The sequence below is a fragment of the Oncorhynchus masou genome, chromosome 21 (assembly GCF_036934945.1).
Source record: "Oncorhynchus masou masou isolate Uvic2021 chromosome 21, UVic_Omas_1.1, whole genome shotgun sequence".
NCBI classification, from domain to species: Eukaryota; Metazoa; Chordata; class Actinopteri; order Salmoniformes; family Salmonidae; genus Oncorhynchus; species Oncorhynchus masou.
In genome coordinates this window covers 3,950,001-3,977,500 of record NC_088232.1, presented here as the reverse complement: position 1 = coordinate 3,977,500, position 27,500 = coordinate 3,950,001, and the positions used below count along the sequence as shown (strand labels likewise).

Here is a 27,500-nt window from a genome sequence, read left to right as displayed (position 1 = left end):
ACCAAGCTCTCCCTCGCCCTCCATTTGGAAAATGTGAGCATAATTATATCCTCCTGATTCATGTTTACAAGCAAAAATTAAAGCAGGAAGCACCAGTGACTCAGTCTATAAAAAAGTGGTCAGATGAAGCAGATGCTAAACTACTACGACTGTTTTGCTATCACAGACTGGTATATGTTCCGGGATTCTTCCAATGGCATTGAGAAGTTAACCACATCAGTCACTGGCTTTATCAATAGGTGCATCAAGGACGTCATCCCCACAGTGAACGTACGTACTTACCCCAACCAGAAGCCATGGAGGACAGGCAACATTCGCACTGAGTTAAAGGGTAAAGCTGCCGCTTTCAAGGAGCTGGACTGTAACCCGGAAGCTTATAAGAAATCCTGCTATGCCCTTCGATGAACCGTCACACAGGCAAAGCATCAATACAGGACTAAGATCGAATCGTACTACACAGACTCCAACACTCGTCGGGCTTGCAAACTATTACCGACTACAAAGGGAAGCACAGCCGAGAGTTGCCCAATGACACGAGCCTACCGAACAAGCTAAATAACTTCTATGCTTGCTTCGACGCAAGTAGCACTGAAACATGCATGAGAGCATCAGCTGTTCCGGACGACATGTCATACGAGCATGCGCTGACCAACTGGAAAGTGTCTTCACTGACATTTTCAACCTCTCCATGTCTGAGTCTGTAATACCAACATGTTTCAAGCAGACCACCATGGTCCCTGTGCCCAAGAACACTAATGTAACCTGCCAAAATGACTACTGACCCATAACGTCTGTAGCCATGATATGCTTTGAAAGGCTGGTCATGGCTCATATCAACACCATAATCCCAGAAACCCTATACCCACTCCAATTTGCATACCACACCAACAGATCCACAGATGATGCAATCTCTATTGCACTCCACACTGCCCTTTCCCACCTGGACAAAAGGAGCACCTATGTGAGAATGCTATTCAATGACTACGGCTCAATGTTCAACACCATAGTGCCCTCAAAGCTCATCACTAAGCTAAGGACCCTGGGACTAAACACCTCCCTCTGCAACTGGATCCTGGACTTCCTGATGGGCCGCCCTCCCAGGTGGTAAGGGTAGGCAACAACACATCCACCACGCTGATCCTCAACACGGGGGCCCATCAGGGGTGTTTTCTCAGTCCCCCCTTGTACTCCCTGTTCACTCATGACTGCACGGCCAGGCACGACTCCAACACCATCATTAAGTTTGCTGATGACACAACAGTGGAAAGCCTGATCCCAGACAACGATGAGACAGCCTATAGGGAGGAGGTCAGAGACCTGACCGTGTGGTGCAAGGACAACAAACACGGCCCCATTCTCATTGACGGGGATGTAGTGGAGCAGGTTGAGAGCTTCAAGTTCCTTGGTGTCCACATCACCAACATATTAACATGGTCCAAGCACACCAAAACAGTCATGAAGAGGGCAGAAAACCTATTCCCCCTCAGGAGAATGAAAAGATTTGCCATGGGTCCTCAGATTCTCAAAAGGTTCTACAGCTGCACCATCAAGAGCATGGTTGCATAACTGCTTGGTATGGCAACTGCTCGGCCCCCGACTGCAAGGCACTATAGAGGGTAGTGCGTACGGCCCAGTACATCACTGGTACCAAGCTTCCTGCCATCCAGGACCTCTATCCCAGTCGGTACCCAAATTGGAGTGGGTATAGGGTTTCTGGGATAATGGCGTTGATTTGAGCCATTACCAGCCTTTAAAAGGACTTAATGGCTACAGACATGAGTGCTACAGGTCGGTAGTCATTTCATCAGGTTACCTTAGTGTTACTGGGCACAGGCATTATGGTGGTCTCCTTTAAACATGTTGGTATTGCAGACTCGGACAGGGAGAGGTTGAAAGTGTCAATGAAGGTACTTTTCAGTTGGTCAGCGCATGCTCGCAGTACACATCCGTCTGGCTTTGCGGCCTTGTCAAAGTTGATCACACACTCTTCTGGAACAGCTGGTGCTCTCATGCATGTTTCAGTGTTATTTGCCTCGAAGCGAGCATAGAAGTAGTTTAGCCAGTCTGGTAGGCTCGTGTCATTGGTCAACTCTCGGCTGTGCTTCCCTTAATTGTCTGTAGTGGTTTGCAAGCCCTGCCACATCTGACGAGCATCAGAGCCTGTGTAGTACGATTTAATCTTAGTCCTGTATTGATGCTTTGCCTGTTTGATGGTTCGTAGGAGGGCATAGCGGGATTTCTTATAAGCTTCCGGGTTAGAGTCCCGCTCCTTGAAAGCGGCAGCTCTACCCTTTAGCTCAGTGCGAATGTTGCCTGTAGTCCATGGCTTCTGGTTGGGGTATGTACATATGGTCACTGTGGGGATAATGTCATCGAGGCACTTAATGATGAAGTCAGTGACTGATGTGGTGCACTCCTCAATGCCATTGGAAGAATCCTGGAAAATATTCCAGTCTGTGCTAGCAAAACAGTAGTAGCTTAGCATCTGCTTCATCTGACTACTTTTGTATTGATCTAGTCACTGCTGCTTCCTCTTTTAATTTTTGCTTGTACGCATGAATCAGGAGGATAGAATTATGGTCAGATTTGCCAAATGGAAGACGTGGGAGAGCTTTGTATGCGTCTCTGTGTGTGGAGTAAAGGTGGTCCAGAGTTGTTTTCCTCTGGTTGCACATTTAACATGCTGATAGAAATTTGGGAAAAAGGATTTAAATTTCCCTGCATTAAAGTCCCCGGCCACTAGGAGTGCCGCATCTGGTTGAGCGTTTTCTTGTTTGCTTATGCTGGAATAGAGCTCATTCAATGCTGTCTGTGTGCCAGCCTCTGACAGTGGTGGTATGTAAACAGCTATGAAAAATACAGATGAAAACTTTCTTGGCAGATAGTGTGGTCTACAACTAATCATTAGATACTCTACTTCAGGCGAGCAATAGCTCGAGACTTCCTTAGATATCGTGCACCAGCTGTTATTTACAAAAAATACATAGTCCGCCACCCTTTGTTTTACCAGACGCCACTGTTCTATCATGCCAGTGAGGCGTATAACCAGCCAGCTGTATGTTGATAGTGTCGTCGTTCAGCCACTACTCCGTGAAGCATAAGATATTACAGTTTTGAATGTCTCGTTGGTAGTTTAATCTTCCGCGTAGGTCATCTATTTTATTGTCCATTGATTGCACGTTTGCCAGTAGAATGGAGGAATTGGGGGTACTGTTCGCTCATTAGCTAGCATTTTTTCATTAGAGTCTCTGGTATTATGCTAGTGTACATCTCTAACAAATTAAGTATAGTTGGATAGGTACCTAGTGGCGGAGTTATGTGGATTCTGTTTGGGACTGATGATGAACCATGATGTGGAGTCATAATAAAAGTGACACTGGACTAGCGCACTAGCCAGAGTCTTTAGGTTATCTATAAATAAGTTTCCATCCAATTGGCGACAGATTTCCATGTGAATATACTAAAATCTGTATAAAAACAATATGTACATTTTCCTATCGGATTTGCGTTTCCATCAATGATGACAGACAGCGCATCTCAATATCAAAAGTAAAAGTTGAATGTTGTGGTTACTTGAAAACAATGCAATTATTCATTGTGGTGTTGTAGGTTAGTCTATGTAGGATAATTTTGTATTGTCCCTAAACAAGATCCATAGGGGAGCTTTTTGAGCTGCGTGTCTCATGTCTCACTGTTCTCTCATGAGCATTGATGCACCTGGTCTCTCCGCTGCCTATCAGCTATTCCTATTTGTTCTTTCTTGTGGATTCATATTGAAAATTGATGCAGATTTGAATGGTTTTATGTGTGATATGATTGCTACCTATTGCAGATCTGTACAAACGATCCACCTATCACTATGAATGGTGGATAGAGAGTAAGACAAGACAGTCAGACTGGTAGACTATAGTGGTATAGTAAAAGTTAGCTTGATATAGTGGAGGCGCATGCAAGCAGATGAGGAAATGTGGCTAGGATGGATGACATTATATAGTAAAACCTGCAAAAGAGCCAATGCAAACCAGGAAACACACAACCCTCCTCTGTGGCCAATTTGTTTATAAACACAACCCTCCCCTATTTTGGAAGTTTGAACTTTCCCTTAGAGCTGTCAAATCCACAAGCAGTGCGTGGCATTATACCTAAAGCAGACATATCCATTGGCTGCACTGTCGCATTAACATAAATCCCATACAGCCTCGCTTACAAATTCAAACACTGGAATGTAAATCTACACCTCGACGGAAATGATATAAATCCTCATTTCGTTGAATGATTTTTCATTTTGAGCGTCATTATTTCTATACAGTCTACACTTTCTCGTTCTGAACTTCTAACGCCAGCGGGGCGAGTGTACCTTCGTGACAGCGCGCAAGAGGCTGCTCTCCAATTTGACAGCTCCAACCCAGTTCCACCTCCACCACTGCCTAAACATCAGCTATAATGCGGGTGTCAGCTATCGCTAGTTAACGCATGGTCTGATTTAAGCTAGGCCTTAGTTTAGGACATACCCTGCCAACCTGGTGAGCTTCCTCCTTGTCTTAAAGTGTAAGTCACTTTGGGTTGAATAACCTGTACAACTCTTCACTAAACACCCGTCGTCTGAAATAGCAGGGCCCTCTGCAATTTGCAGGTGAATTTCCCCAACTCTTGTTTGGTTCCCCTGCATATCACATATGGTCTAAGAACAACCTATATGAATTTGTTATTTTCCAAGATTAAAATCAGTCTCTTGAATAAAAATATCTGGCTAGCTATAATTACATTTCCCCTTCAACTGTGGCTGCTGTGTCAACAACCTTGGGCTTTTCTGTTCCTGTTGTCATACAATGGATGTTTTTCCACTCTCTACCTCTGCAAAACCATTCAAACGTGAGGCATTCAATTAAATGTTGAAATCACCAATCTGTCTATAGTCTACTACCTATGGACATTCTTTAGAGGTACAGTGACTATGTTCAGTTATTTGGAGCACATAGGAACATTTCAAACGATGTCGTTGTAGCCATTATATTCATACACCATCATTTCAAAACATTATGAATAGAGCAGATATTGTTTTGGTAACTCAATTATAATACATCGAAAATTATTCTATGGGCCTTTGTTCATCATTCTCAATGTGGCAACTACTCTGAACGCTTCGGGTCAGTGGTGGGTTGTGTTTGTGGTCATATGGCGCCATCTGTCAGTAAAATGTTAACATTACACATGTTTTTTTATTTAACCTTTATTTAACTAGGCAAGTCAGTTAAAGAACAAATTCTTATTTACAATGACGGACTACCCAGACCAAACCCGGACGACGCTGGGACAACTGTGCACGTCCTATGGGACTCTCAATCACGGCCGGATGTGATACAGCCTGGATTCGAACCAGGGACTGTCGTGACGCCCCTTACACTAAGATGCAGGGCCTATCCTCTTCTCTACTAATAACCAGTTATACAGAATTATCTTTCAGATGTTTTTTTATAAAAAAGAAAGCAACAGCTACAGTGAACAAACAAAACGGAATTATTCGAAAGATTTCACATTGCCATTCATTATACAGGTACTGAGTACTACTATAGAGTTACATGAAGCATGAGGAGTCCTGACTTTCTAGTTACTAAGTCCATCTCAGCAATGACCATTTAAACCAAGGATTACTAGCAGTCAAATCCTTGCATACTCCTCTATTCCTCACCTCTCTCAAAGTGCATGGAAGTAGATGATCCAAGGTCTCTCCTCTAATGAGCTTTGAGAGGAATTTAGGGAAAAAAGAAGCAAGGATTTCACTGTTGGCAACATTTAGACAGCCCTTTTTCGCAACATTTTCAGCCCTTTTTCCTGTGGCAGCATCAATGCAAAGGAATACAATTGAACCGTTCCCAAATGTCCACTTTTATTAAAAGTCATAAAAGATTACACAACAAACAAACGGTGGAACAGTTTAGTAGCTCTTGGTGGTCTCGTATGATTCGGGGAAGGGGACAGACATGTGGCCAGAGCCCATGACCAGGGGCAGGATCCCAGCGTTGGGCACCACGTTCCAGGACAGCGTCAGGGTGATGTTTTTGTTCGCCCTGGTGGAGAGATCATCACACAAAGGCCTTAAACATCGTAGAACATTCCACCAGAATTTCCATTCAAAAGACTGGAGACAAGTGGGAGAGGTGCCAAAAACGGTCCTATACTGCCCTCTGCTGCATACAAAGGGTGTAACTATTCAACATAATGTAGGACTAAAGGGAAATCAGATGAAATTGTACTTGTCAGATAGTTTACAGCAGGTTTAAAAGGTGTGGCAAAATGATTATGTCAATGTGCCTTTTATACCTGCTGTAAACTGTATGTGACAAACTATTTGATTTGATTCAATAAAATGGCATCAAGAGCGATTCCACACCAATCAAAAACATGATTTGATATCATTAGGTTACTGGCAGCAGAATAAAAGTGAGAGGGTGAACAGAGGACGCTTACCGAAGACCGTTTCCGTCATCGAAGAAGAAGTACTTGGACTTCATGTCTCTGAGGTTGAGCTTGGTGCTCTCTCCTCTCAGCACGATCTTATCCCACAGAACCACCTGGTTCAGGGCCTGGAAGAAAGCACAACACGTCGCAGTTAAATAGCACTAGTTGGCAGCCATGCACTTCACCTTCCTAGGTGGCCCGATCCCAGATCTGTATCAAAACTAATTGTATTTGTCACATGAGCAGAATACAACAGGTGTAGACTTTACTGTGAAATGCTTACTTTACAAGCCCTTTCCCAACAATGCAGCGTTAAAAAGCAAGAAACATTTACTAAAAATAAACACGGAAATAGTAACACAATTAAATAACAACGAGACTATATACAAGGAGTACCGGTACGGAGTCAATGTCAATGCGACAAGGCAATCAGGATAGAAAATAAACAGAGTAGCAGCAGTGTGTGTGAACGCGTGTCTATGTGTGTGTGTGGCGTCAATATGCGTGTGTGTGTGTGTATATATAGAGTCCAGTAAGTGTGCATAGAACTGGTGCAAGAGTCAGTGCAAAAAATAAATACATCTATATTTTATAAAAGTGTCAATACAAATAGTCCAGCAGTCTTATGGCCAGCTTGCCGTGCGGTAACAGAGAGAACAGTCCATGACTAGGGTGGCTGGAGTCTGACAATTTTTAGAGCATTTTTTTTCTCCTCTGACACCTCCTGGTATAAAGGTCCTTGATGGCAGGGAGCATGGCCCCAGTGATGTACTGGGCCGTACGCACTACCCTCTGTAGCGCCTTACGGTCGGAGGCCAAGCAGTTGCCATACCAGGTTGTCAAGCAATTGCCATACTAAGCAGTTGCCATACCAAGCGGTGATGCAGCCAGTCGAGATGCTCTAAATGGTGCAGCTGAAGAACTTTTTGAGGATCTGAGGAACCAAATCTTTTCAGCCTCCTGAGGGGGGAGAGGTGTTGTTGTGCTCTCTTCACGACTGTGTATCAAATTCCTATAGTCATAGTTTACATAGGATTATACAGCACAGACAGACCTGAGACCAGCCCAGGCTACTTCTTAGGATACACCATTTAGAAAAAGTCAGCCATCAAACCCTATTGCCTTCTTGGCTCCCACCAATTAAATGTGTGTGATCTGTAGAAGAACGAATGTGTCAACAGCATGTGGCAACCAGCCTACCCATGCCAAGAGGAGGAATGTGTGATAATGACCCTACACCATAAAGGAAAGAGGTCAGTTCTTACATTGCTCCCGGTGGTGTAGAAGTATGACTATTCTGCTGCAATTCTATATATAGGGTCATCCCTTCAGATTGGCTTTCATCAAGTATAATTTTTGTGATCTGTTGTTGTGGCAACTGCCAAAGCAAGCCAAGAAGAACGTATGATAATGATAATTGATAGATCAACAGGAAAGAGAACAGGTCTGGGTTGTATTCATCACGACCGATTTTGCAACAGAAACCGTTTAGTCGAAACGGGAAAACATATCACAACGAAAATTAGAGTTCGAAGAGTGCCTTGGTCCTTCTTTCTATTAGATCATTTCAGGTAGGTACCTCCCCGCTTGGTTCTTAAATGGTCAACCGTTCCCGTTGCAAGACGTAATGTATACACCCGTTGTAAGACACTTACGTTGCTCTTGGTGGCGTACTCGGCAGACAAGTAGAGGAAGAGCTGCTTGACGTTCCAGTCAAATATGGGCTTTATGTCAGCAGAGAGGTCAAAGGTGATGAACCCCAGGTCACTTCTCTCCCTGGGTCCTGTGAAGTCATCCACGTTTTTCCTGTCAAATGGTAAAGGCCGACTTAGTTGTGTGCAGTGCATTGCATCCTAGAATTATGCCAAGACATTTCTTTCACCACGTGGAACAATTAGCTGTAAAAAAAACAACGTTTTTTGTCTTGGCTACATTTACTTTATGGTTTCTGGCTGTACATTTAGGCAATGTTCTCTAGCTACACTAGCTGCACTGTATGGCTTGGTACAGCTACTTGAATGGCATACCACAGTTCAGTGGGCCCCCCGCAAGGGGGGACAACTGCCAACTTCCTACAATTCTACACAGTTTGCCATGTGGTAAAAGGAAATGTGCAGTTTTCTAGTTAATCTCATGCTATTTTACATATGCCATGAGCCTGAGAGACAATGTTGCTGTTTAAAAGTAATTTCCTGCAAATCTACACGTAACCACAGGGCAGAGAGAAAAAAATTGCAGTTTTATAGCTGATCTCATGGTATTCTACACATTTTGCCATGATACTGAGAGAACATGTTGCAGTTTTGCAGCTAATTTCCTGAAATTCAAAAAAACTAAATTGTGCCATGGCTCATGTTCATATGCTAATGGGGGGGGGGGTTGTAACTAGGCAAGTCAGTTAATAACAAGTTCTTATTTACAGTAAGGTCGGAAACATTTGATATGCTGGCATCTAGGTTACAGTTTGACAAAATATACCGCACTGACGTGCTGTTAAACTATTGGTTACAATGTTGCAAGCAGCAGCAGCTGGCATCCGGTCTGGCTGGCAGGCTACATTGTAGCCAAAGACAAAAACAACGGTTGTTCATTGCTCAGGCAGTTTAATACACTGGTGTCTGTTAGATTGATTGGCGTCAATATTGCCATATGGATTCAATGATCGCCTCGAGCTAGCATTAGTTAGCACCATTGCAAACACGCATTCACCGATCTAGCTATGTAGCCAATTGAGACCAATAACTGTTTATACGAATACAAATGTGATAGATCACGGAGTGAAATATATATCTAAACCAAAACAAAGCATGTTCACTGTAGTTTAATAATAATAACTAGTTATCACTCACAGCATTACTCTCGAGACGTGGATATCCACCGGCACCCTCCGGTCTTTGAACGCCGTCGTGATAAAACAGCCAAACGTCAAGGCTGCCATCACGCTGAGCGAGAAGGCGAAGAGGGAATTTGCCCTCGACAACACTGTATTCATTTTGAAATACAATTATATTACAGTTTCATACACAACGATGCGGAACACTTCTAGCTGCAAAAGCAGGAAGTGTAGTTTGACACAACGAAATACGAAACAGGATGGTTCATCCGTAATCGATGGAACATTAAAGTGAAACATTGCCACCATGTGTTATGGAGGCGAACTACAGTTCACACGACCAGTAATGGCCAGTAATGAATTTCCTGACAGTAGACAATTGACTGGATAATATAATTTTGAAGTAAAAGTACATGAGTCAAGATAATGTTAAACCTCAAGAGAAGAAATGCTCAACACATATTTTTGAACCTTTCTGAAGCATCACAACAAAATGGAACAAACCACAGTTCAACTAAGATTAAGGCCTGGGTTCGTTTTTTGTAATCATAGGTCACAGTCAGAAAGCCCCTGGCTATAGCTGTACTGTATTCCCTGCCATAGGACTGCTGGAAGAGTCTAAATGGCCCTAGGCCTGTATCCACAAAGTGTCTTAGAGTAGGAGTGCTGATAGTGCTGATCTAGATTCAGTGTTGCATTTTAGATCATAATGAATAAGAATACATGGATAGGAGGGGTCTAAGCCTAGATCTGCACTCCTACTCTGAGACACTGTATGACTATGGGCCCCAGTTGTCCCACAGGCAGGCAGGCAGCGCTACAATACAGCTGCTCTCTCCAGCTTATCCTATATCTGGTCTCGACCCAGCTGCTGAGGGGAATTTATGTGTCATTCTGGGCTGGCATATGACCCAGTACCAGAGTCAACACAACACAGATAGCCAGGCCCCCCATTTAAATTTCCAAAACATTAGCAGCCAGCCACCGACAGCCAGGCAAGACATAAGCAAGGATAGACTAGAAAGGAAGCAATGACTCCAAATGTGGATAGCCAGTCCTTTGGCACAGTACACCACTCCAATGTCTACCTCTCCATATTCGCTCTGTTTTGCGTCAAGCTCTTTGTCAAGATCAGCCTGAATATTCTCACCCACTTCTATGTGGTGAAGGGGAATCGGAAGGAGGCTGCCCGCATTGCAGAAGAGTTTTATGATTTTGGACAAGGCCACAGTAAGTAGCTGTTTCTGTGAAAGGCAACAGACTATAATTCTATAGTAGAGGGTCATACACACACTTTCTACAGTAACGTGTGTGTATTAGGGTGTTCCAGCTTTCTTAAAGCTCTGTGTCTGTAACATGCCAGGCCAACTGTATCCAGTCTGCCCAGGAACTACTCAGCCTATCGTTGTGGCCCGGGGACATTAGGAACACTTAGATACATTGTGTATTAGATATACTTTCTTCTTGATGTATTTCAATGCTCTTTTCTTGCTGAGGTACTGGGGGGAAAGCACTGCATTGTAACAACCGCACCTGGGATGAGGGGAAAGACCTTTGGCATCATGACGACACGTTGGGTTGGCATGACAGAAGTCTCTGATTCAATATTTCTTCCGCCCTTAGCGTATTCCATGCACTGCAATCATCAAGTGATCTGATGGGATGACACAGGGAATGCACATTTTTGTCATTTTTGTCAAATTAATATATTCAATCCAGAGGTTTGCAGGTGTACGTGTTTGTATAATTGCGCGTGCCCCTTGGATGGGTGTCATACCTAGGACCTGTGCCCTTATTAAAATGCCACACAATTCATAGACAGATTATATCAACGCTGAGACTTGGCAGTTACAGCCTGTTGTCATACTCCACCTAGGTCAAATCAAATCAAATCAAATTTTATTTGTCACATACACATGGTTAGCAGATGTTAATGCGAGTGTAGCGAAATGCTTGTGCTTCCAGTTCCGACAATGCAGTAATAACCAACAAGTAATCTAACTAACAATTCCAAAACTAATATCTTATACACAGTGTAAGGGGATAAAGAATATGTACATAAAGATATGAATGAGTGATGGTGCAGAGCAGCATAGGCAAGATACAGTAGATGGTATCGAGTACAGTATATACATATGAGATGAGTATGTAAACAAAGTGGCATAGTTAAAGTGGCTAGTGATACATGTATTACATAAGGATGCAGTAGATGATAGAGTACAGTATATACGTATACATATGAGATGAATAATGTAGGGTATGTAAACATTATATTAGATAGCATTGTTTAAAGTGGCTAGTGATATATTTTACATCCTTTCCCATCAATTCCCATTATTGAAGCACAGCGACTGTCAGCCAGGAATGTATCGAGCTGAACAGAAGCATGTTAGAGAGAGGTTAGAGAGGCTCTAACTTTCCATCCCCAAGTACAACTAGTTTAACTAGTCTATTTGATTTGATAACCTGTAGTAGGGATATTCAATTATGGCTCTGGAGAGGCGAAATACTTATTAACTAGTTATTAAAACTCCCTTATTAATCAAAGACTATTTCAGACCAGGGACATCAGGTATGTAAATTCTCTGGTCAATCAATGACCGATCAATAAATTAACTACCAAAGAAAACCGGCATTATGTCCGTCCCTGAATTATTACCTGACAATTATGACCTTATAATGTGACCAATGACGTTATAAACAGCATGTGGGTTTTTCACTTGAATATCGCAATCAAATGATTATTACACAAACAACTAGGCATACTCAAAATAGAAAATACTATATTCAACTCAAAGGTCAAACTTTAGTATTTCAAACCATGCAGAATGAATCCTTAATGAACAGAACGGTTCCTAACCCTGAGACCAGCGGGGGTAAAGGCTGTTCTGGTCCTTCTCTGCCTGTTCATGTTATTGTGGCGCTTGTCCTTGGCAGTGAAACGACAACAAGCCCAGCAACCAATCAGAGAGCAGGTTTTAGACTGGATCATGGTGCACTGTGGTGCGGGGACTGATAGCTGATGTAAACATGCCTGAAGTTCCGTCTGCAGAGAGCTCGAGCGAGCAGCAGTCAGAAAACACGTCGAGGAAAAGAACGTTAGAGAACACAGATGATTACACCGCAAAAAAGAAACCACGCTGTTGGGGTATTTTAACTAGCCAAGGTCAGTAGCGTTTTACGCACACACAATTGCGTATTTGCGCACTGGGTGAGTGCGTCTCGGACTGTCACAGTGCAATGTTATTATAGGAATCCTGTGCTGTTCGTGTCGAGTTTATTTGAAGTAGAGAGAGGGGTTGACATAGAAATGTTTCGTGAAAAAGGCACCTGTTCTGGAACATTCCTATAGGATCCAGCCTATTTAGGACTGTGTTATAACATGTGAAATGAAGCAAATTAATCAAACAAACGCCTTGGACACATCTGGTCAAATGGGTCCCTAGAGCAGTCGAGTGCTTATCCTACTGATGTGGATACAGATCCATCCATCTTACATCATAACACAAATGCTTTTTACATTTGATTTAACACATACTTTATTAGTATTATTACTAGGCCTATGTGTAGTAGTAGGCCTTAGGGTATGTGTCTATTAAAGTTTAATAATGACTGGACTACAACAGCTGAAGCTACCATGTACTCTCATGACTCTCACACAAGACAATAAGAGTATGATCTTTGAACTGGACTAAGCAGCAGCTTCAGACAATTAAACCTGATTGTATCTCTTTATCAGCTGTATCCAATCTAAACTGTGGGTCACATTAGGGTTGTAACTACTTGATTACTAATTGACTTTGACATCCAAATGTTTTAAATGAAATAGTTTGTTATTTAAGCAGAGTAAATAAACAGAAATACAGATTGCAGATATTACAGCCATTTCTGCTTCCTCCTGTTATTGCTTATTGTGGCAAAGGGGAGCCTTAAACAAAAGCAAAAGTCACATGTTCAGTGCACTGTTGCAATATTCATGAGAGCTACCATTTTACCCTGCTAGAATAGAGACACCATGTGCTGTTCGAATGAGCATAATGGGCTTCAGCCGCACCAGGCAACCAGCTATAGAGGATCTGGACTGTGGGAAAGGTTGGCTGGGTTCCTGGAGAAAGGAGAGAAAATAGAGAGAGGGGGATTCCAGGTTGCTGTTGTGACTGGAATTAACTACTTACTGTGGCTCTAACATGTGCTTCCTAAGAATAGCTTCCAAACTCTAATTATCTCTGCAACAGTGGTGGTCCTCAGTGGCACCTGTTGTTATGCTATGTATACCTTGAAAGAGGGGTCTCTGTTATTGTCCTTTCCCCAAAAAATATATATATCAAAATGAATGTCAATTTGCAACAACAAAAAACAATGATACAGTATTTTAGTTGTCAACAACAGGCCATTTCAGTGTACTACATGAGCTTGTCAGGTGATGCAGATGCCCTTCCAAAGATGGCCGGCACAGTCACAGCTCTGCCTGTGTGAATCCATGCAGTGACAAAAAGTCCCTTCAGTACAGTAACAGTACAGTAGGTGACAGGCACCCTCTTCTCCTACAGGCAGCAATGTCATATACCTATCAATGGCTAGATGTTCCGTGGGGAGACGGTGACATGGGTATGTAATATTGAATATTGCACTGCATTGCTGTGTGATGTTTATTTATTTATTTATGTTTTATTTCACCTTTATTTAACCAGGTAGGCTAGTTGAGAGCAAGGTGTCATTTGCAACTGCGACCTGGCCAAGATAAGGCAAAGCAGTTCGAAACATACAACAACACAGAGTTACACATGGAATTAACAATCAATAATACAGTAGAAAAATCTATATACAGCCTGTGCAAATGAGGTAGGATAAGAGAGGTAAGACAATAAATAGGCCGTGGTGGCGAAGTAATTACAATATAGCAATTAAACACTGGAATGGTAGAATGTGCAGAAGATGAATGTGCAAGTAGAGATACTGGGGTGCAAAGGAGCAAGATAAATAAAAAAATACAGTATAGGGATGAGGTATATTGGATGGGCTATTTACAGATGAGCTATGTACAGGTGCAGTGATCTGTGAGCTGCTCTGACAGCTGGTGCTTAAAGCTAGTGAGTGAGGTAAGAGTCTCTAGCTTTAGTGATATTTGCAGTTCGTTCCAGTCATTGGCAGCAGAGAACTGGAAGGAGAGGCGTCCGAAGGAAGAATTGGCTTTGGGGGTGACCAGTGAGATATACCTGCTGGAGCACGTGCTGCGGGTGGGTGCTGCTATGGTGACCAGTGAGCTGAGATAAGGCGGGGCTTTACCTAGCAGAGACTTGTAGATGACCTGGAGCCAGTGGGTTTGGCGACGAGTATGAAGCGAGGGCCAACCAACGAGAGCGTACAGGTCGCAATGGTGGGTAGTGTATGGGGCTTTGGTGACAAAATGGATGGCACTGTGGTAGACTGCATCCAATTTGTTGAGTAGAGTGTTGGAAGCTATTTTGTAAATAACATCGCCGAAGTCGAGGATCGGTAGGATAGTCAGTTTTACGAGGGTATGTTTTGCAGCATGAGTGAAGGATGCTTTGTTGTGAAATAGGACGCCGATTCTAGATTTAATTTTGAATTGGAAATGTATAATGTGAGTCTGGAAGAAGAGTTTACAGTCTAACCAGACACCTAGGTATTTGTAGTTGTCCACATATTCTAAGTCAGAACTGTCCAGAGTAGTGATGCTGGACGGGCGGGCAGGTGTGGGAAGCGATCGTTTGAAGAGCATGCATTTAGTTTTACCTGCATTTAAGAGCAGTTGGAGGCCACAGAAGGAGAGTTGTATGGCATTGAAGCTCGTTTGGAGGTTTGTTAACACAGTGTCCAAAGAAGGGCCAGAGGTACAGAATGGTGTTGACTGCGTAGAGGTGGATCAAAGAATCACTAGCAGTAAGATCGACATCATTAATGTATACAGAGAAGAGAGTCTGCCCGAGAATTGAACCCTGTGGCACCCCCATAGAGACTGCCAGAGGTCCGGACAACAGGCCCTCCAATGTGGATGTATTGCTGACATTTTGTTATACTCAAGGCTCCCTCATAAAAGAGACTCATATCTCAATAGGATTTCACCTGAATAAAGGATTAATAAAATCATTTAAAAAACACCTAAATATTGTTTTCTGACGTGAATGATAGTGTTGTTGGGTGTGTAGGGAGAGACTGAGCTATGCCTGCCAGATGTACAAGGCTATGCCTGCCAGATGTACAAGGCTATGCCTGCCAGATGTACAAGGCTATGCCTGCCAGATGTACAAGGCTATGCCTGCCAGATGTACAAGGCTATGCCTGCCAGATGTACAAGGCTATGCCTGCCAGATGTACAAGGCTATGCCTGTCGGTTGTACAAGGCTATGCCTGCCAGATGTACAAGGCTATGCCTGCCAGATGTACAAGGCTATGCCTGCCAGTTGTACAAGGCTATGCCTGCCGGTTGTACAAGGCTATGCCTGCCAGATGTACAAGGCTATGCCTGCCAGATGTACAATGCTATGCCTGCCAGATGTACAAGGCTATGCCTGCCAGTTGTACAAGGCTATGCCTGCCAGATGTACAAGGCTATGCCTGCCAGTTGTACAAGGCTATGCCTGCCGGTTGTACAAGGCTATGCCTGCCAGATGTACAAGGCTATGCCTGCCAGATGTACAATGCTATGCCTGCCAGATGTACAAGGCTATGCTTGCCAGTTGTACAAGGCTATGCCTGCCGGTTGTACAAGGCTATGCCTGCCAGATGTACAAGGCTATGCCTGCCAGATGAACAAGGCTATGCCTGCCAGATGTACAAGGCTATGCCTGCCAGATGTACAATGCTATGCCTGCCAGATGTACAAGGCTATGCCTGCCAGTTGTACAAGGCTATGCCTGCCGGTTGTACAAGGCTATGCCTGCCAGATGTACAAGGCTATGCCTGCAAGATGTACAAGGCTATGCCTGCCAGTTGTACAAGGCTATGCCTGCCAGATGTACAAGGCTATACCTGCCAGATGTACAAGGCTATGCCTGCCAGTTGTACAAGACTATGCCTGCCAGATGTACAAGGCTATGCCTGCCGGTTGTACAAGGCTATGCCTGCCAGTTGTACAAGGCTATGCCTGACGGTTGTACAAGGCTATGCCTGCCAGATGGCCTGCTTGGTTGAGCTACAGTTATATATAGCTCCATCCACACTGTAAGAGAGTGAAAATCTATCTAGCGCTCGGTGATATTAGTGACAGCTGTGACAACTGGGTTTCAATTTTCTGAACATATGAACATGGATAGTGGACTGATACCACTGGCTTTTGGGAAGTAATTCTAGATTAGGATTACGGTAATGATTGAATAATAAGGATACCGACAGAGAGTGAAGGCTATGATGAATGCTGTCATTGTATCAGACTTGAATGGGAATGTGCTGGTTATATATATATATTTGTGGATGGGAGCATTAAGAGCTTGTATGATAGTGAAGGGCTGTCACTGTAAACGTATGACTGTAATGTGTGTTGTTTTGGAGAGGCTCAGTGTTTTGTCTGTCCCTCTCCCAGGGTCATGGGCGGACCGGTCCCCTCTCCACGAGGCAGCGTGTCATGGCCGTCTCCTGGCCCTCAGGACCCTTCTCTCACAGGTGAGTCACACACAGAGGGGCGGGGCACCACATCGCAAAGATTTCTGGTCAATTGTTTATACAGTGTTAAGACAGAGGAGAGGGACTTTTTTGACACCTTTATATAAAATAAAATGCTGATGCCCTGTCTGTACGTCCCAGATAAGATACATATATGTTTGCCATATTCCCTCGTAGTCAGATCTCCAAAAGTTTATTTGGGTAGTTCATCTGTAGATGCTCTACAGACTGTCAGTGATATTTCAATTATCTATCTACTAACTTTAGCGCTAATCCTAATCTTAACCCTTATCCTAAACCTAAACCCAACCCTAACCCTAACCCTCACACTGACCTAACCTTAACCCTCACTCTACACTGTCTAGAAACTAAAAAGGCTTCTTCGCCAGTTCCCATAGGAGAAAAACCCTTTGAAAAACTCATTTTTGGTTCCTGGTAAAAAAAACTTTTGGTTCCAGGTAGAGCCTTTTTACACAAAGGATTCTACATGGAACCCGAAACAGTTCTACCTGGAACCAAAATGATTTATACTATGGAGACAGCCTTAGAACCATTTTGGAACCCTTTTTTCTAAAGAGTGTAGCCCGTATTGGAAACCTAATCGTAACCTTAGCAAGCAGCTGCTTCTCAGCAGACAGTGTGTTGATAGTATGACCATCTGTAGAGCATTAACACAAACTAACGTGTAGGGAAAGTGAGACCTATATAACGAATGCAAACATTTCTTGTTGTCATCCCAGGGTTACAACGCAAACATCCCTACCATAGACCATGTGACGCCGTTGCATGAGGCTTGCCTGTCAGACCACGCGTCATGTGCCAAGGCGCTCGTTGCAGCTGGTGCCAATGTAAGTCATGACCAAACGGACGCACACACAAACACATAACGCTCCACGTCAGAACGAGACATCATTATGCGGTGGCAGCAACTCCTCTTTTTACATTCCGATTGACTCGCCTTTGTTGTAACTTTGTAGTCGGCAACTAATTCTTTTACATTCCGATTGACTCGCCTTTGTTGTAACTTTGTTGTCGGCAACAAATTCTTTTACATTCCGATTAACTCGCCTTTGTTGTAACTTTGTTGTTGGCAACTAATTCTTTTACATTCCGATTGACTCGCCTTTTTGTAACTTTGTTGTCGGCAACTAATTATTTTACATTCCGATTGACTCGACTTTGTTGTAACTTTGTTGTCGGCAACTAATTCTTTTACATTCCGATTGACTCGCCTTTGTTGTAACTTTGTTGTCGGCAACTAATTCTTTTACATTCCGATTGACTCGCCTTTGTTGTAAGTTTGTTGTCGGCAACTAATTCTTTTACATTCCGATTGACTCGCCTTTGTTGGAACTTTGTTGTCGGCAACTAATTCTTTTACATTCCGATTGACTCGCCTTTGTTGTAACTTTGTTGTCGGCAACTAATTCTTTTTACATTCCGATTGATTCGCCTTTGTTGTAACTTTGTTGTCTGCAACTAATTCTTTTACATTCCGATTGACTTGCCTTTGTTGGAACTTTATTGTCGGCAACTAATTATTTTACATTCCGATTGACTCGCCTTTGTTGGAACTTTATTGTCGGCAACAAATTATTTTACATTCCGATTGACTCGCCTTTGTTGTAACTTTGTTGTCGGCAACTAATTCTTTTACATTCCGATTGACTCGCCTTTGTTGTAACTTTGTTGTCGGCAACTAATTATTTTACATTCCGATTGACTCGCCTTTGATGTAACTTTGTTGTCAGCAACTCCTCTTTTTACATTCCGATTGATTCGCCTTTGTTGTAACTTTGTTGTCTGCAACTAATTCTTTTACATTCCGATTGACTTGCCTTTGTTGGAACTTTATTGTCGGCAACTAATTTTTTTACATTCCGATTGACTCGCCTTTGTTGGAACTTTATTGTCGGCAACAAATTATTTTACATTCCGATTGACTCGCCTTTGTTGTAACTTTGTTGTCGGCAACTAATTCTTTTACATTCCGATTGACTCGCCTTTGTTGTAACTTTGTTGTCGGCAACTAATTCTTATACATTCCGATTGACTCGCCTTTGTTGGAACTTTATAACTTGTTATTTTCTGACAATGCTCCATCTATCTGATCAGGTAAATGCCACCACCATTGATGGGGTGACGCCACTGTTCAATGCCTGCTCAGCGGGCAGTGCCACCTGTACAGAGGTACTGCTGGAAAACGGTGCCAAGCCCCAGTCAGAGATGTGCCAGCCCTCGCCCATACACGAAGCCTCCAGCAAAGGTACTGCCATCGCAGGATATGTGTGTCATACACATAGCTGGCACTTCACTGTGAGGTTTTGAAGTACTCTGGCTGTAATTTTAGTATGTTTCCCCCCTCTATTCTAAGATGAGAGAACTGAATGCGTTTCTGAATGAGAGTATCCTGGTAACACAGGGCGTATTGTGTGTAGGCAGAAGTGCTTGTCTGGAGGCGCTGATCACATGGGGAGCAGACGTGGACTATGATATTCCTCACCTGGGAACCCCCCTGTACATTGCCTGCATCTCCTCAGGACTCCAGTGCACACAGAAACTCCTCGATGGAGGTCAGTAACTAACCAGACACTTTGGTCCTAACTTCAAATCATCTCTCCCATTGACATCAATGCATTTTTATTTATTTTATTTTTCACGGTTCATCCGTTTGTACTTTTTTCCCCTTCTGTATTCTGCATTTAGTAAGGAAAGGTATGTCACGGGACATTGTTTTACCTGACGCGGTACTCACAAACATGGAGCGTGTTCAGTAGGGAGAATCTATTGAAACTGAGTGAAACGGGACGGAACTACACAAACGAGTCCCTTCCGAACACAGATTCATGTTTTCTGTTGCAAACCATTTTGCTACAGTGTGACCTACTGAACAACACCGATGTTGTCTGGTTTGCTCCACAGGGGCCAATGTGCAGAAGGGCAGGTTCCTGGAGAGCCCGCTCCATGCAGCAGCTCAGAAGGACTCTACTGAGATCATCAATGTGTTGTTAGAGTTTGGAGCGAACATTAACGCTAAAAACCTAGAGCTGAAGAGACCGGTGGAGTCAGCCCCACCTAACAGCTCAGCAGAGGAGACGTTACTGCTGTATGAAGGTAAGATTATGCTCAGTTCACATGGGAATATTAGCCTGATTCCAGATCAGTTTGTACTGTATAACAAACTCATATGTTTGTTTTCATGCCAAACTTGTGGTCTGATCAGAAACCGAGACTGAAGTGTCTTGATACTAATTCAGATCTGGGACCAGGTTAGGAAAAATACCCATTCAGCTGGTGGGAAGAAGTCAGAATCCCTTGTAAAACATTGCTATTTGGATTATAAAAGTGGATGATATTGAGGCTGTCTTGGATTAATCAGATGATCTCTATATCTCTTGCTCTCTCCCTCTTGTTTCTCTCTCTCTCTCTGCAGCAACACCTCAGTCACTATGTCAACTGTGTCGTCTCAGTGTCAGAGATTATATGGGCCGATCTCGACTACACCTCATCCCTCAGTTACACCTCCCCAACCCTCTCAAACGCTTCCTCCAGTACAGATAGAACACAACGCTCTCTCTCTTTCTGTCTCTCTTTCTGTCTCTCTTTCTGTCTCTCTTTCTGTCTCTCTTTCTGTCTGTCTGTCTGTCTGTCTGTCTGTCTGTCTGTCTGTCTGTCTGTCTGTCTGTCTGTCTGTCTGTCTGTCTGTCTGTCTGTCTGTCTGTGTCTGTCTGTCTGTCTGTCTGTCTGTCTGTCTGTCTCTCTGTCTGTTGCTCTCTCCCTTCCCCTCTCTGTTTCTCTCTGTCTTCCTGTTTCTCTCTCTTTCTAAATGAGAGAGCATCGTCATAATAGAGGATATTCTCTCTCCCACCCTCTCTCTTTCTCTCTGTTTCTCTCTCTTTCTAAATGAGAGAGCATCGTCATAATAGAGGATATTCTCTCTCCCACCCTCTCTCTTTCTCTCTGTTTCTCTCTTTTTCTAAATGAGAGAGCATCGTCATAATAGAGGATATTCTCTCTCCTACCCTCTCTCTTTCTCTCTGTTTCTCTCTCTTTCTAAATGAGAGAGCATCGTCATAATAGAGGATATTCTCTCTCCCACCCTCTCTCTTTCTCTCTGTTTCTCTCTCTAAATGAGAGAGCATCATCATAATAGAGGATATTCTCTCTCCCTCCCTCTCTCTTTCTCTCTCTTTCTTTCTCCGTCCATCTTTATCATCAAGGGAATGTTTTATTACTCACTGAACCTTGTTTCTTTTTAACCCAGAACCTCAAATGCACCGAATCCCTCCCATTCACTGACACCTGTTTCCACTCTTTCTCTGAAGCACCAACGTACAAGGTCATGTAAATATGTATATTCTGTTACATTGGCCAAAACAACAACTCTTATGCTAATCAGATGTACTGTGAATAATATTGCATTTCAATTATTTTCTTATATAATATTAGCCAGCTAATATATTAACGTGACCCGTATATGCATAACTCACTGAAAAATGTACAGTATTTTGCCAAAACTCATTTCACATACCTCTCACCTGTTTCACTCTAATAAATAAGAATGTTATTCCATGATGTGGTTGTCTTGGAGATTATACTTCTGGCATGTTTCGGCTGTGGTTTAGTTTAGTTTAGTTTCATTTTGACTACAATATTAGATGGTGCTCTGCAGCAGGACCAATTTTCTCAATCTATTTCTAGAAGATCCTTCACCTTTTCCATGAATCAAAACTCAAATATATCCTGCTCACAAATGTTACATGTTTACATTGGTATCATCTTTATGGTACAAAAACTAACATTTTGATATTTTCATGAACACATTTTATAAACTGCAATGGCAGTACAAATAAACTGTACATATGTCAATAAGTAAAACACAATCAATAAATAAATATGTAAATAAATGCATTTGAAGATAATTTAAGTATAGGTGGAAAACTAATATCAATACATTATTTTAAAAAATGACAACACTTGTATAAATTATCTGAATAAATGTTTGTTTCATTAAGCAGAAGGAAGAAAACCTCTTGTCTTTACATGAATGTACCTACTTACCAATATACTGTATGTTGCAGTGATAAATAGTTTTCTACTTTAAGGCACAACCTTCAGGTATTACATTTTTTGTAAATGACTAATTAGCCTATCTATTCAGTTCTGTGTTTCAAAAGCAAAATCATTCTCAAATATTGCCTTTTTATCACAGCTTTCTGTTTAACATATAAGCTCGCTAGTCTTAGCAGGTTGTCACCGTCTGCCAAATCATGATGGTAATAATGACTTGCATACAGAAGCTTGTCATCATTATGAAATCACTACAAATTCTGCAGTCGGGTGATGGCTACGAATGATTATGAAGGAGGCAACGCTGACGAGACTCAGAGACATTCTAAAGCGTCGACCCCGCCATAGAATAGGAGTTTTAATCCTATGAATCAAGTGTCGTAACAGCTATTACACTTGCAAGTCCCGAGCCGCGTACAGTACCAACTACCTCCCCTTCTAGCTAGCCACTGTGATCCCTGAAGCAGTGCTGCGCAACTCAGCAGGAACGACAGTCTTATGTACAATACAAGAACCCATTCACAAGTTAATTGACAACATTACATGTCCACATCCTTTTTCGTTTGTTTGTTGGTCCAGCAGAAGTCTTATACCTTCACAGTCAAACACAGTACTGCACAGACACCATGCTGCTAAGCTGTTTTAATGCGAACGCAATCACGTCCTACATCAATTATTTGATTGATTGATGCTAAGCTAAATAAAAGGCTAACGGGTACGTTTCTCTGTATTTGTTTGCTTTCGATCAACTACCACTGTAAGCCGACATCACCATCCGCTTTGCTCTTGTCCCTGTATGTGTACGGGCTGGTTTCTGTAGCAGACAGGAAGGATGATGCAACATTGCGCAACGTTAAACCAACAGCAATACAACACAAATATAGTGTTCGCCTATCAAATGAGGCTGGTGCTATGACCACGAGCACAATAAGAATCACATAGCTCGTCGACTTGTCTGTGTAGTGATGTGCATGTGACGGTGTTTCTAAAACCAGACAGCCGTACTAGAATGGTCTCGCTCCTACATAGAAACACTATAACCCGTTTCAACCACGCGAACCCTCTTTGTCAGTGTCTAAGTACGGCAACATGTTTTCTGTGAGAAGCTGTAACACTGTTGACTGGATGACTTGTGCTGCACACATTGTAAAACCACATAGAAAAAGCACGTAGTGGAGAGAACTCATTTTAAGCATCCTTCCTCCCATCTCTCTTCTTTCGTTCTGGAACGTCCTTCGCCCTTCTTCCTTCTTTCTCTCAGGAAGAGCAGGTGTCGGTCCTGACGTCGCCCTTTTACCGCCGTGTGACCTTGGCCTCGGAGGCTGACCAATCAAATGCTATTAGTCCTTGTAGCCCATCCTCGTTGGCGAGGCTGGCTCTTAGAAGGGGTTGAGACGGACACCCGTCCCCAGAGGTGAGAAAGGGTTCACTTTGGCCCACATAAGGGCGTCGTTCAATGATATGGCCGATTTACCGTCCTCAAGGAAAAACACAGGGCCCTGAGTGAAGAAAGGAAAAACACAGCACTACTTTTATTCTTCTACCATTGACCTTATCACCATGGCCTGCAAAACAGTTTAAAGGTTGAAGTAACGTCATCTTTCTCCCCTTGAATCACCAGAGGAAGTGACTGAGACACACTTGAAGCAGAAAGGCACTTCAAATCGTCGCTGTGGATACAGCTTGAGCAGCAATTGACTGATTACCACCCACATAGTGATTACCCACCACTAGGGGACTACAAATAGTAACCACTTATGGGTTATATATAGCATGGTCCTCTTTATAAGGGGTTAGAAAGCATGGCGGTTCGGTCTGGGTTGCTGCTGAGCCCTTTGTTTCCCTGACCCAGATTAAGCCTAGTCTCTAACCAAATTCTGTGTCCTCCAAACTGTCCCTTTGTGACCAACGTATTTTTCTGAATACACTTTGATTCATTAATTGGTTGATTGCTTGAGGCTGACCTGGATCCTGAGTCCGGTAAAGCAGGAGACTTGGACGTCAGAGTGGCTAGGCAGGTTGGAGCCTGTGACATAGTCGGGCCCCTCCAGGCCCCTGAGTGGCTCCTCCTGGAGCCTGTCTAGCAGACGGGCGTGCTCTGCCTTCTGGGCCTCTGACGGAGGGGTGTAGGGAGCCTCATCAGGACCCCTGGAGCTGGGTGGCATGGAGACAGAATCAAATGATTCAGACAGGTAAACACTGGTGTGTTTTAATGTCAGACTTTGAACCTCAAACTGTCTTGAGTTTGCTAGTCCAATACTTGCACGTGATGACTAACGTATTTGCCAGGCCAGAGTAGAGTATATCAGAGTCATGGATTGATAAGACAATTCTTCTACTCACTTGATGAGAGACGGTGTGCAGGCCATCCATGCCTCCAGCTCTACAGAGAGTTGCTCTATCTGTAAGGGAACAGACACCTCTCTCCTCTTCATCAACTGACTGGGGAGGAAGGTGAGAGGTCAGAGATAGGGATTTTAAATTCAACATTGAATTGGTGATGTAGGTGATGTAGGTTCAACACAGACATTTAGAAAATGCTCCATAATATGTGTTTTTTTGCATCTTACCTGGTGTACTCGTAAAGTGCAGGAACAATGCTGGAGTACTGTCTTCTGATGGCCAACAGTGCACCGATGTAGCCCGATAGGATGAGCAGCTCACTTCGAGCTCTATAACACAGAAAGAACATCCAAGGTGAGAGGGCTGAGGACCAATCTACAGCAGCAGACGTTCTTATCCAGTGCGACTTACAGGAGCAATGAGGGTTAAGTGCCTTGCTCAAGGGCACATTGATAGATTTTTCACCTAGTCGGCTAAGGGATTCGAACCATAAACCTTTCGGATGCTGGCCCAACACTCTTAACCACTAGGCTACCTGCCTAGACCCAGGTGACACATTCTGATTCCTGTTCACTTACTCAGTGACCTTGGCAAGTATGAGCCGGTCTGTTCTAATGTAACCCAGAAGGTCCAGGATAGGATGGACAGAGTCTACGGTCCAGTCAGAATCACTCAGCTGTTCTTTGACGTGGGCGATGCCAACAAGCAGGGCTGCATCGGGTTCTGGACTCATTAGATAGTACTTGACAGCGTTGAAGATGTCTCCCTCGCTGACAGCAGACTCAGCTAACCCCTGACACTCCTCCAAACTGGGAAGACCACACTGAAACAACACCACCAATTATTAACATATATTTTTTTACTTCAATCTTGTTGTTGACATTTTCATGTCGTATTGTCGATAGGTCTATTTCTATGTTCTTCTGTTTAAACAATTAGGGACGGTTTCCTGGATCCAGTTTGGACTAAAAAGGATGCTCGATGGGGAATATTCCCGCTGAATTTCAGCACCAACTTTTTCATGGATTTGGTCTATCTCCGAGGAGCTCCCAGGGTAGAAGGCACACAGCTTGGCCAGCAGGACCTCGTTGTCTGGGATCATCTGTAGAAGGTCAGCTGCCAGGTCCCTGGAAGGAGAAGGGTGGTGACATCAGTCTAGTTGTTGGATTGCAGAGGACACATCCACACATCCCTTTGAAAACCTAAGCAGTCTTTATGAATCCAGAATAAAGTCAAATCCATTCTCGCAGTAAACATAGGGTTATGATACATGAAACATGAGTAATACCTGCTTCCAACTGATGGAAAGCTATGAGAGAAATGAGAGAATGGAAATGATAAACAAATGCACTTTATATATTCACAATCATATGGAGAATATATATATAACCTAGCCTGTCATGTTCATTAGCCCTCTCATGGAGAGTTGTAATTGGCTCTTACCAGGTGGGTGCGGTCATGTACTTCCTGGCTAGTAGCTCCAGGACGTAGTGAGTGGCCTGATTGGCTGATTCTCCCAACACCAGCCCTACACACACAGCCAGCTCCAGCTCATTACCCCGGGTCAGACTGGCCATGGCTAGCTGTGGGAGACACACAACAACATGATAGGTTATGCATCTACTAAATATGCCCATTTATATTCACATTCATAGGTATTAGTGCTCTGTAGGTTTTTTCTCCAGCCCTACACGTAAATACCTGATTCAGCCAATCAAGGGCCAGAGGCCGCTGATTAGTAGAACCGGGTGTATTGGGAGTGTGGTTGGAACAAAACCCTGCAGGAGGGTAGCTCATGCCCAGCTTTAGGTTTCAGGTGCACAACTAGCATGCGCAACAGTGAAAGTTATGTGTGTATTACAAGAGATCATACATACGTAACCGTTGACGCAATCATGCCCTGTCTGTGTGTTTACCTCAGTGTTGTCCACAGCCAGGTGACAGCAGGCCGCCAGCACAGCACGGCCATCTTGGAAATACCACTCCGCTAGCTCCTTACATGCACAGTGCAGTAGCCTGGAACAACAGAGATTACACTTCACCCTCACAAGCCTGGGGTCACGAGGGGATATTCAGTTGCCCAGTATGGATGCAATGCACCATGGACAGGATGGTGATTACGTATGCTGTGGAACACACCAACATTAGGCAAAATGGTGTATTTTCATGTGAAAAGGACACACCCGTTATATGCCTGTATGTCGTCGCTGTCTGTAGTGGTTGTATGGTTGATTACGGCGGTCTGAGGCACGTGGATGTTGCCTTCACAAGCTCCCTGTGCAAGAACAAAGGTATGACGTACGACAGCAATTTGGCTGAATGAACCTTCATCAATCCAGATAAGTCAATTAACATGGCGGTATGTTGTTCTCTCTTTTAGAGAACAGGGCTTCCGATTGGAACCAATACATGTTTTATATTATGTCACTTTGTTTTCTAACTATACAATTAATCGAAGGATGTCAATGTCGACATACCTGAGCCACTAGCAGCGCCTCGTTCAGTTGACCCCTGGCAGTAAAGAAGCTGACCAGCTTCCTCACGTCTCCCGTGGCGATGCAGTACGGGATGACATCGTGGTTTTCTTCCTGCATCAGCTGGTCGGCTCTTCTACGAGGACACGTGCATTGAGCAAGGAAGTCAACAACCCCTGTTGTCGTTCTAATTGTAAGTCGCTCTGGATGAGAGCGTCTGCTAAATGGCTCAAATGTACACGTAACCATAAACATGCCTCTTGAATTGACAAACTAACTCAAAACATACCGTTGCATGAGTTTCTTCCAATACTTTATGGATACACCAGGCGCAACTGACAATGCCTTGTCCCACTGACAAATACAGAAAACATGACAAACATCATCATTATGTACAGCAATTAATGCTGTGATTGTTAATGGACACCCTTTATTGAGGGGTCATACTGTAATGCCGTATGACTCCATGTATTGTTCCTAATACACCCATAGTTGTTCTACACACAGAAAAAATATGCTATCTAGTACCAAAAATGGTTCTGCGGCTGTCCCCATAGGAGAACCCTTTTGAGTAACCCCTTTTGGTTCCAGGTAAAACCCTTCTACACGGAACCCAAAAGAGTTCTACCTGCAAGCAAAAAGGGTTCTACCTATGGGGACAGCCGCAGAACCCTTTTGGAACCCTTTCCCCCCTAAGA

General features: G+C 43.4%; 3 protein-coding genes across 7 annotated transcripts in view; 1 reads left to right on the top strand and 2 right to left on the bottom strand.

The window, feature by feature from the left end:
• Positions 1 to 5,453: 5,453 nt before the first annotated feature.
• On the bottom strand, positions 5,454 to 9,542 carry LOC135507600 (signal peptidase complex subunit 3). Its single transcript, XM_064927145.1, has 4 exons — positions 9,309 to 9,542; positions 8,115 to 8,265; positions 6,469 to 6,584; positions 5,454 to 6,068 (listed from the first exon to the last, which is right to left on the bottom strand). The coding sequence occupies exons 1-4, from the start codon at positions 9,449 to 9,451 to the stop codon at positions 5,936 to 5,938; spliced, it is 543 nt and encodes a 180-aa protein (XP_064783217.1). The 5' UTR covers positions 9,452 to 9,542; the 3' UTR covers positions 5,454 to 5,935.
• A 734-nt stretch (positions 9,543 to 10,276) lies between these two features.
• On the top strand, positions 10,277 to 21,487 carry LOC135507599 (ankyrin repeat and SOCS box protein 5-like). Of its 3 annotated transcripts, XM_064927144.1 has the most exons (8): positions 12,390 to 12,458; positions 13,843 to 13,900; positions 16,836 to 16,915; positions 17,656 to 17,763; positions 19,031 to 19,181; positions 19,354 to 19,488; positions 19,838 to 20,029; positions 20,349 to 21,487. In XM_064927144.1, the coding sequence occupies exons 2-8, from the start codon at positions 13,849 to 13,851 to the stop codon at positions 20,474 to 20,476; spliced, it is 846 nt and encodes a 281-aa protein (XP_064783216.1). In that variant the 5' UTR covers positions 12,390 to 12,458; positions 13,843 to 13,848; the 3' UTR covers positions 20,477 to 21,487. The 3 variants fall into 3 exon arrangements, with proteins under 3 accessions (XP_064783214.1, XP_064783215.1, XP_064783216.1); XM_064927142.1 differs by lacking the exons at positions 12,390 to 12,458; positions 13,843 to 13,900 and adding an exon at positions 10,277 to 10,522; XM_064927143.1 differs by lacking the exon at positions 13,843 to 13,900 and having other exon boundaries at positions 12,266 to 12,458.
• Positions 21,476 to 27,500, bottom strand: part of LOC135507598 (WD repeat-containing protein 17-like) — a 38,652-nt gene continuing 32,627 nt past the window's right edge. For 2 of the 3 annotated variants that reach the window (XM_064927139.1, XM_064927140.1), the window contains exons 17-28: positions 27,092 to 27,156; positions 26,806 to 26,938; positions 26,512 to 26,603; positions 26,245 to 26,344; positions 25,772 to 25,911; positions 25,617 to 25,637; positions 25,344 to 25,455; positions 24,907 to 25,151; positions 24,556 to 24,657; positions 24,329 to 24,427; positions 23,950 to 24,139; positions 21,476 to 23,484 (exon numbers count right to left, since the gene is read on the bottom strand). In XM_064927139.1, coding sequence (XP_064783211.1) covers positions 23,365 to 23,484; positions 23,950 to 24,139; positions 24,329 to 24,427; positions 24,556 to 24,657; positions 24,907 to 25,151; positions 25,344 to 25,455; positions 25,617 to 25,637; positions 25,772 to 25,911; positions 26,245 to 26,344; positions 26,512 to 26,603; positions 26,806 to 26,938; positions 27,092 to 27,156 — 1,419 coding nt within the window. In that variant the 3' untranslated portion in view covers positions 21,476 to 23,364. The remainder of the gene's footprint in view (positions 23,485 to 23,949; positions 24,140 to 24,328; positions 24,428 to 24,555; positions 24,658 to 24,906; positions 25,152 to 25,343; positions 25,456 to 25,616; positions 25,638 to 25,771; positions 25,912 to 26,244; positions 26,345 to 26,511; positions 26,604 to 26,805; positions 26,939 to 27,091; positions 27,157 to 27,500) is intronic. The other variant, XM_064927141.1, reaches the window with a different exon arrangement.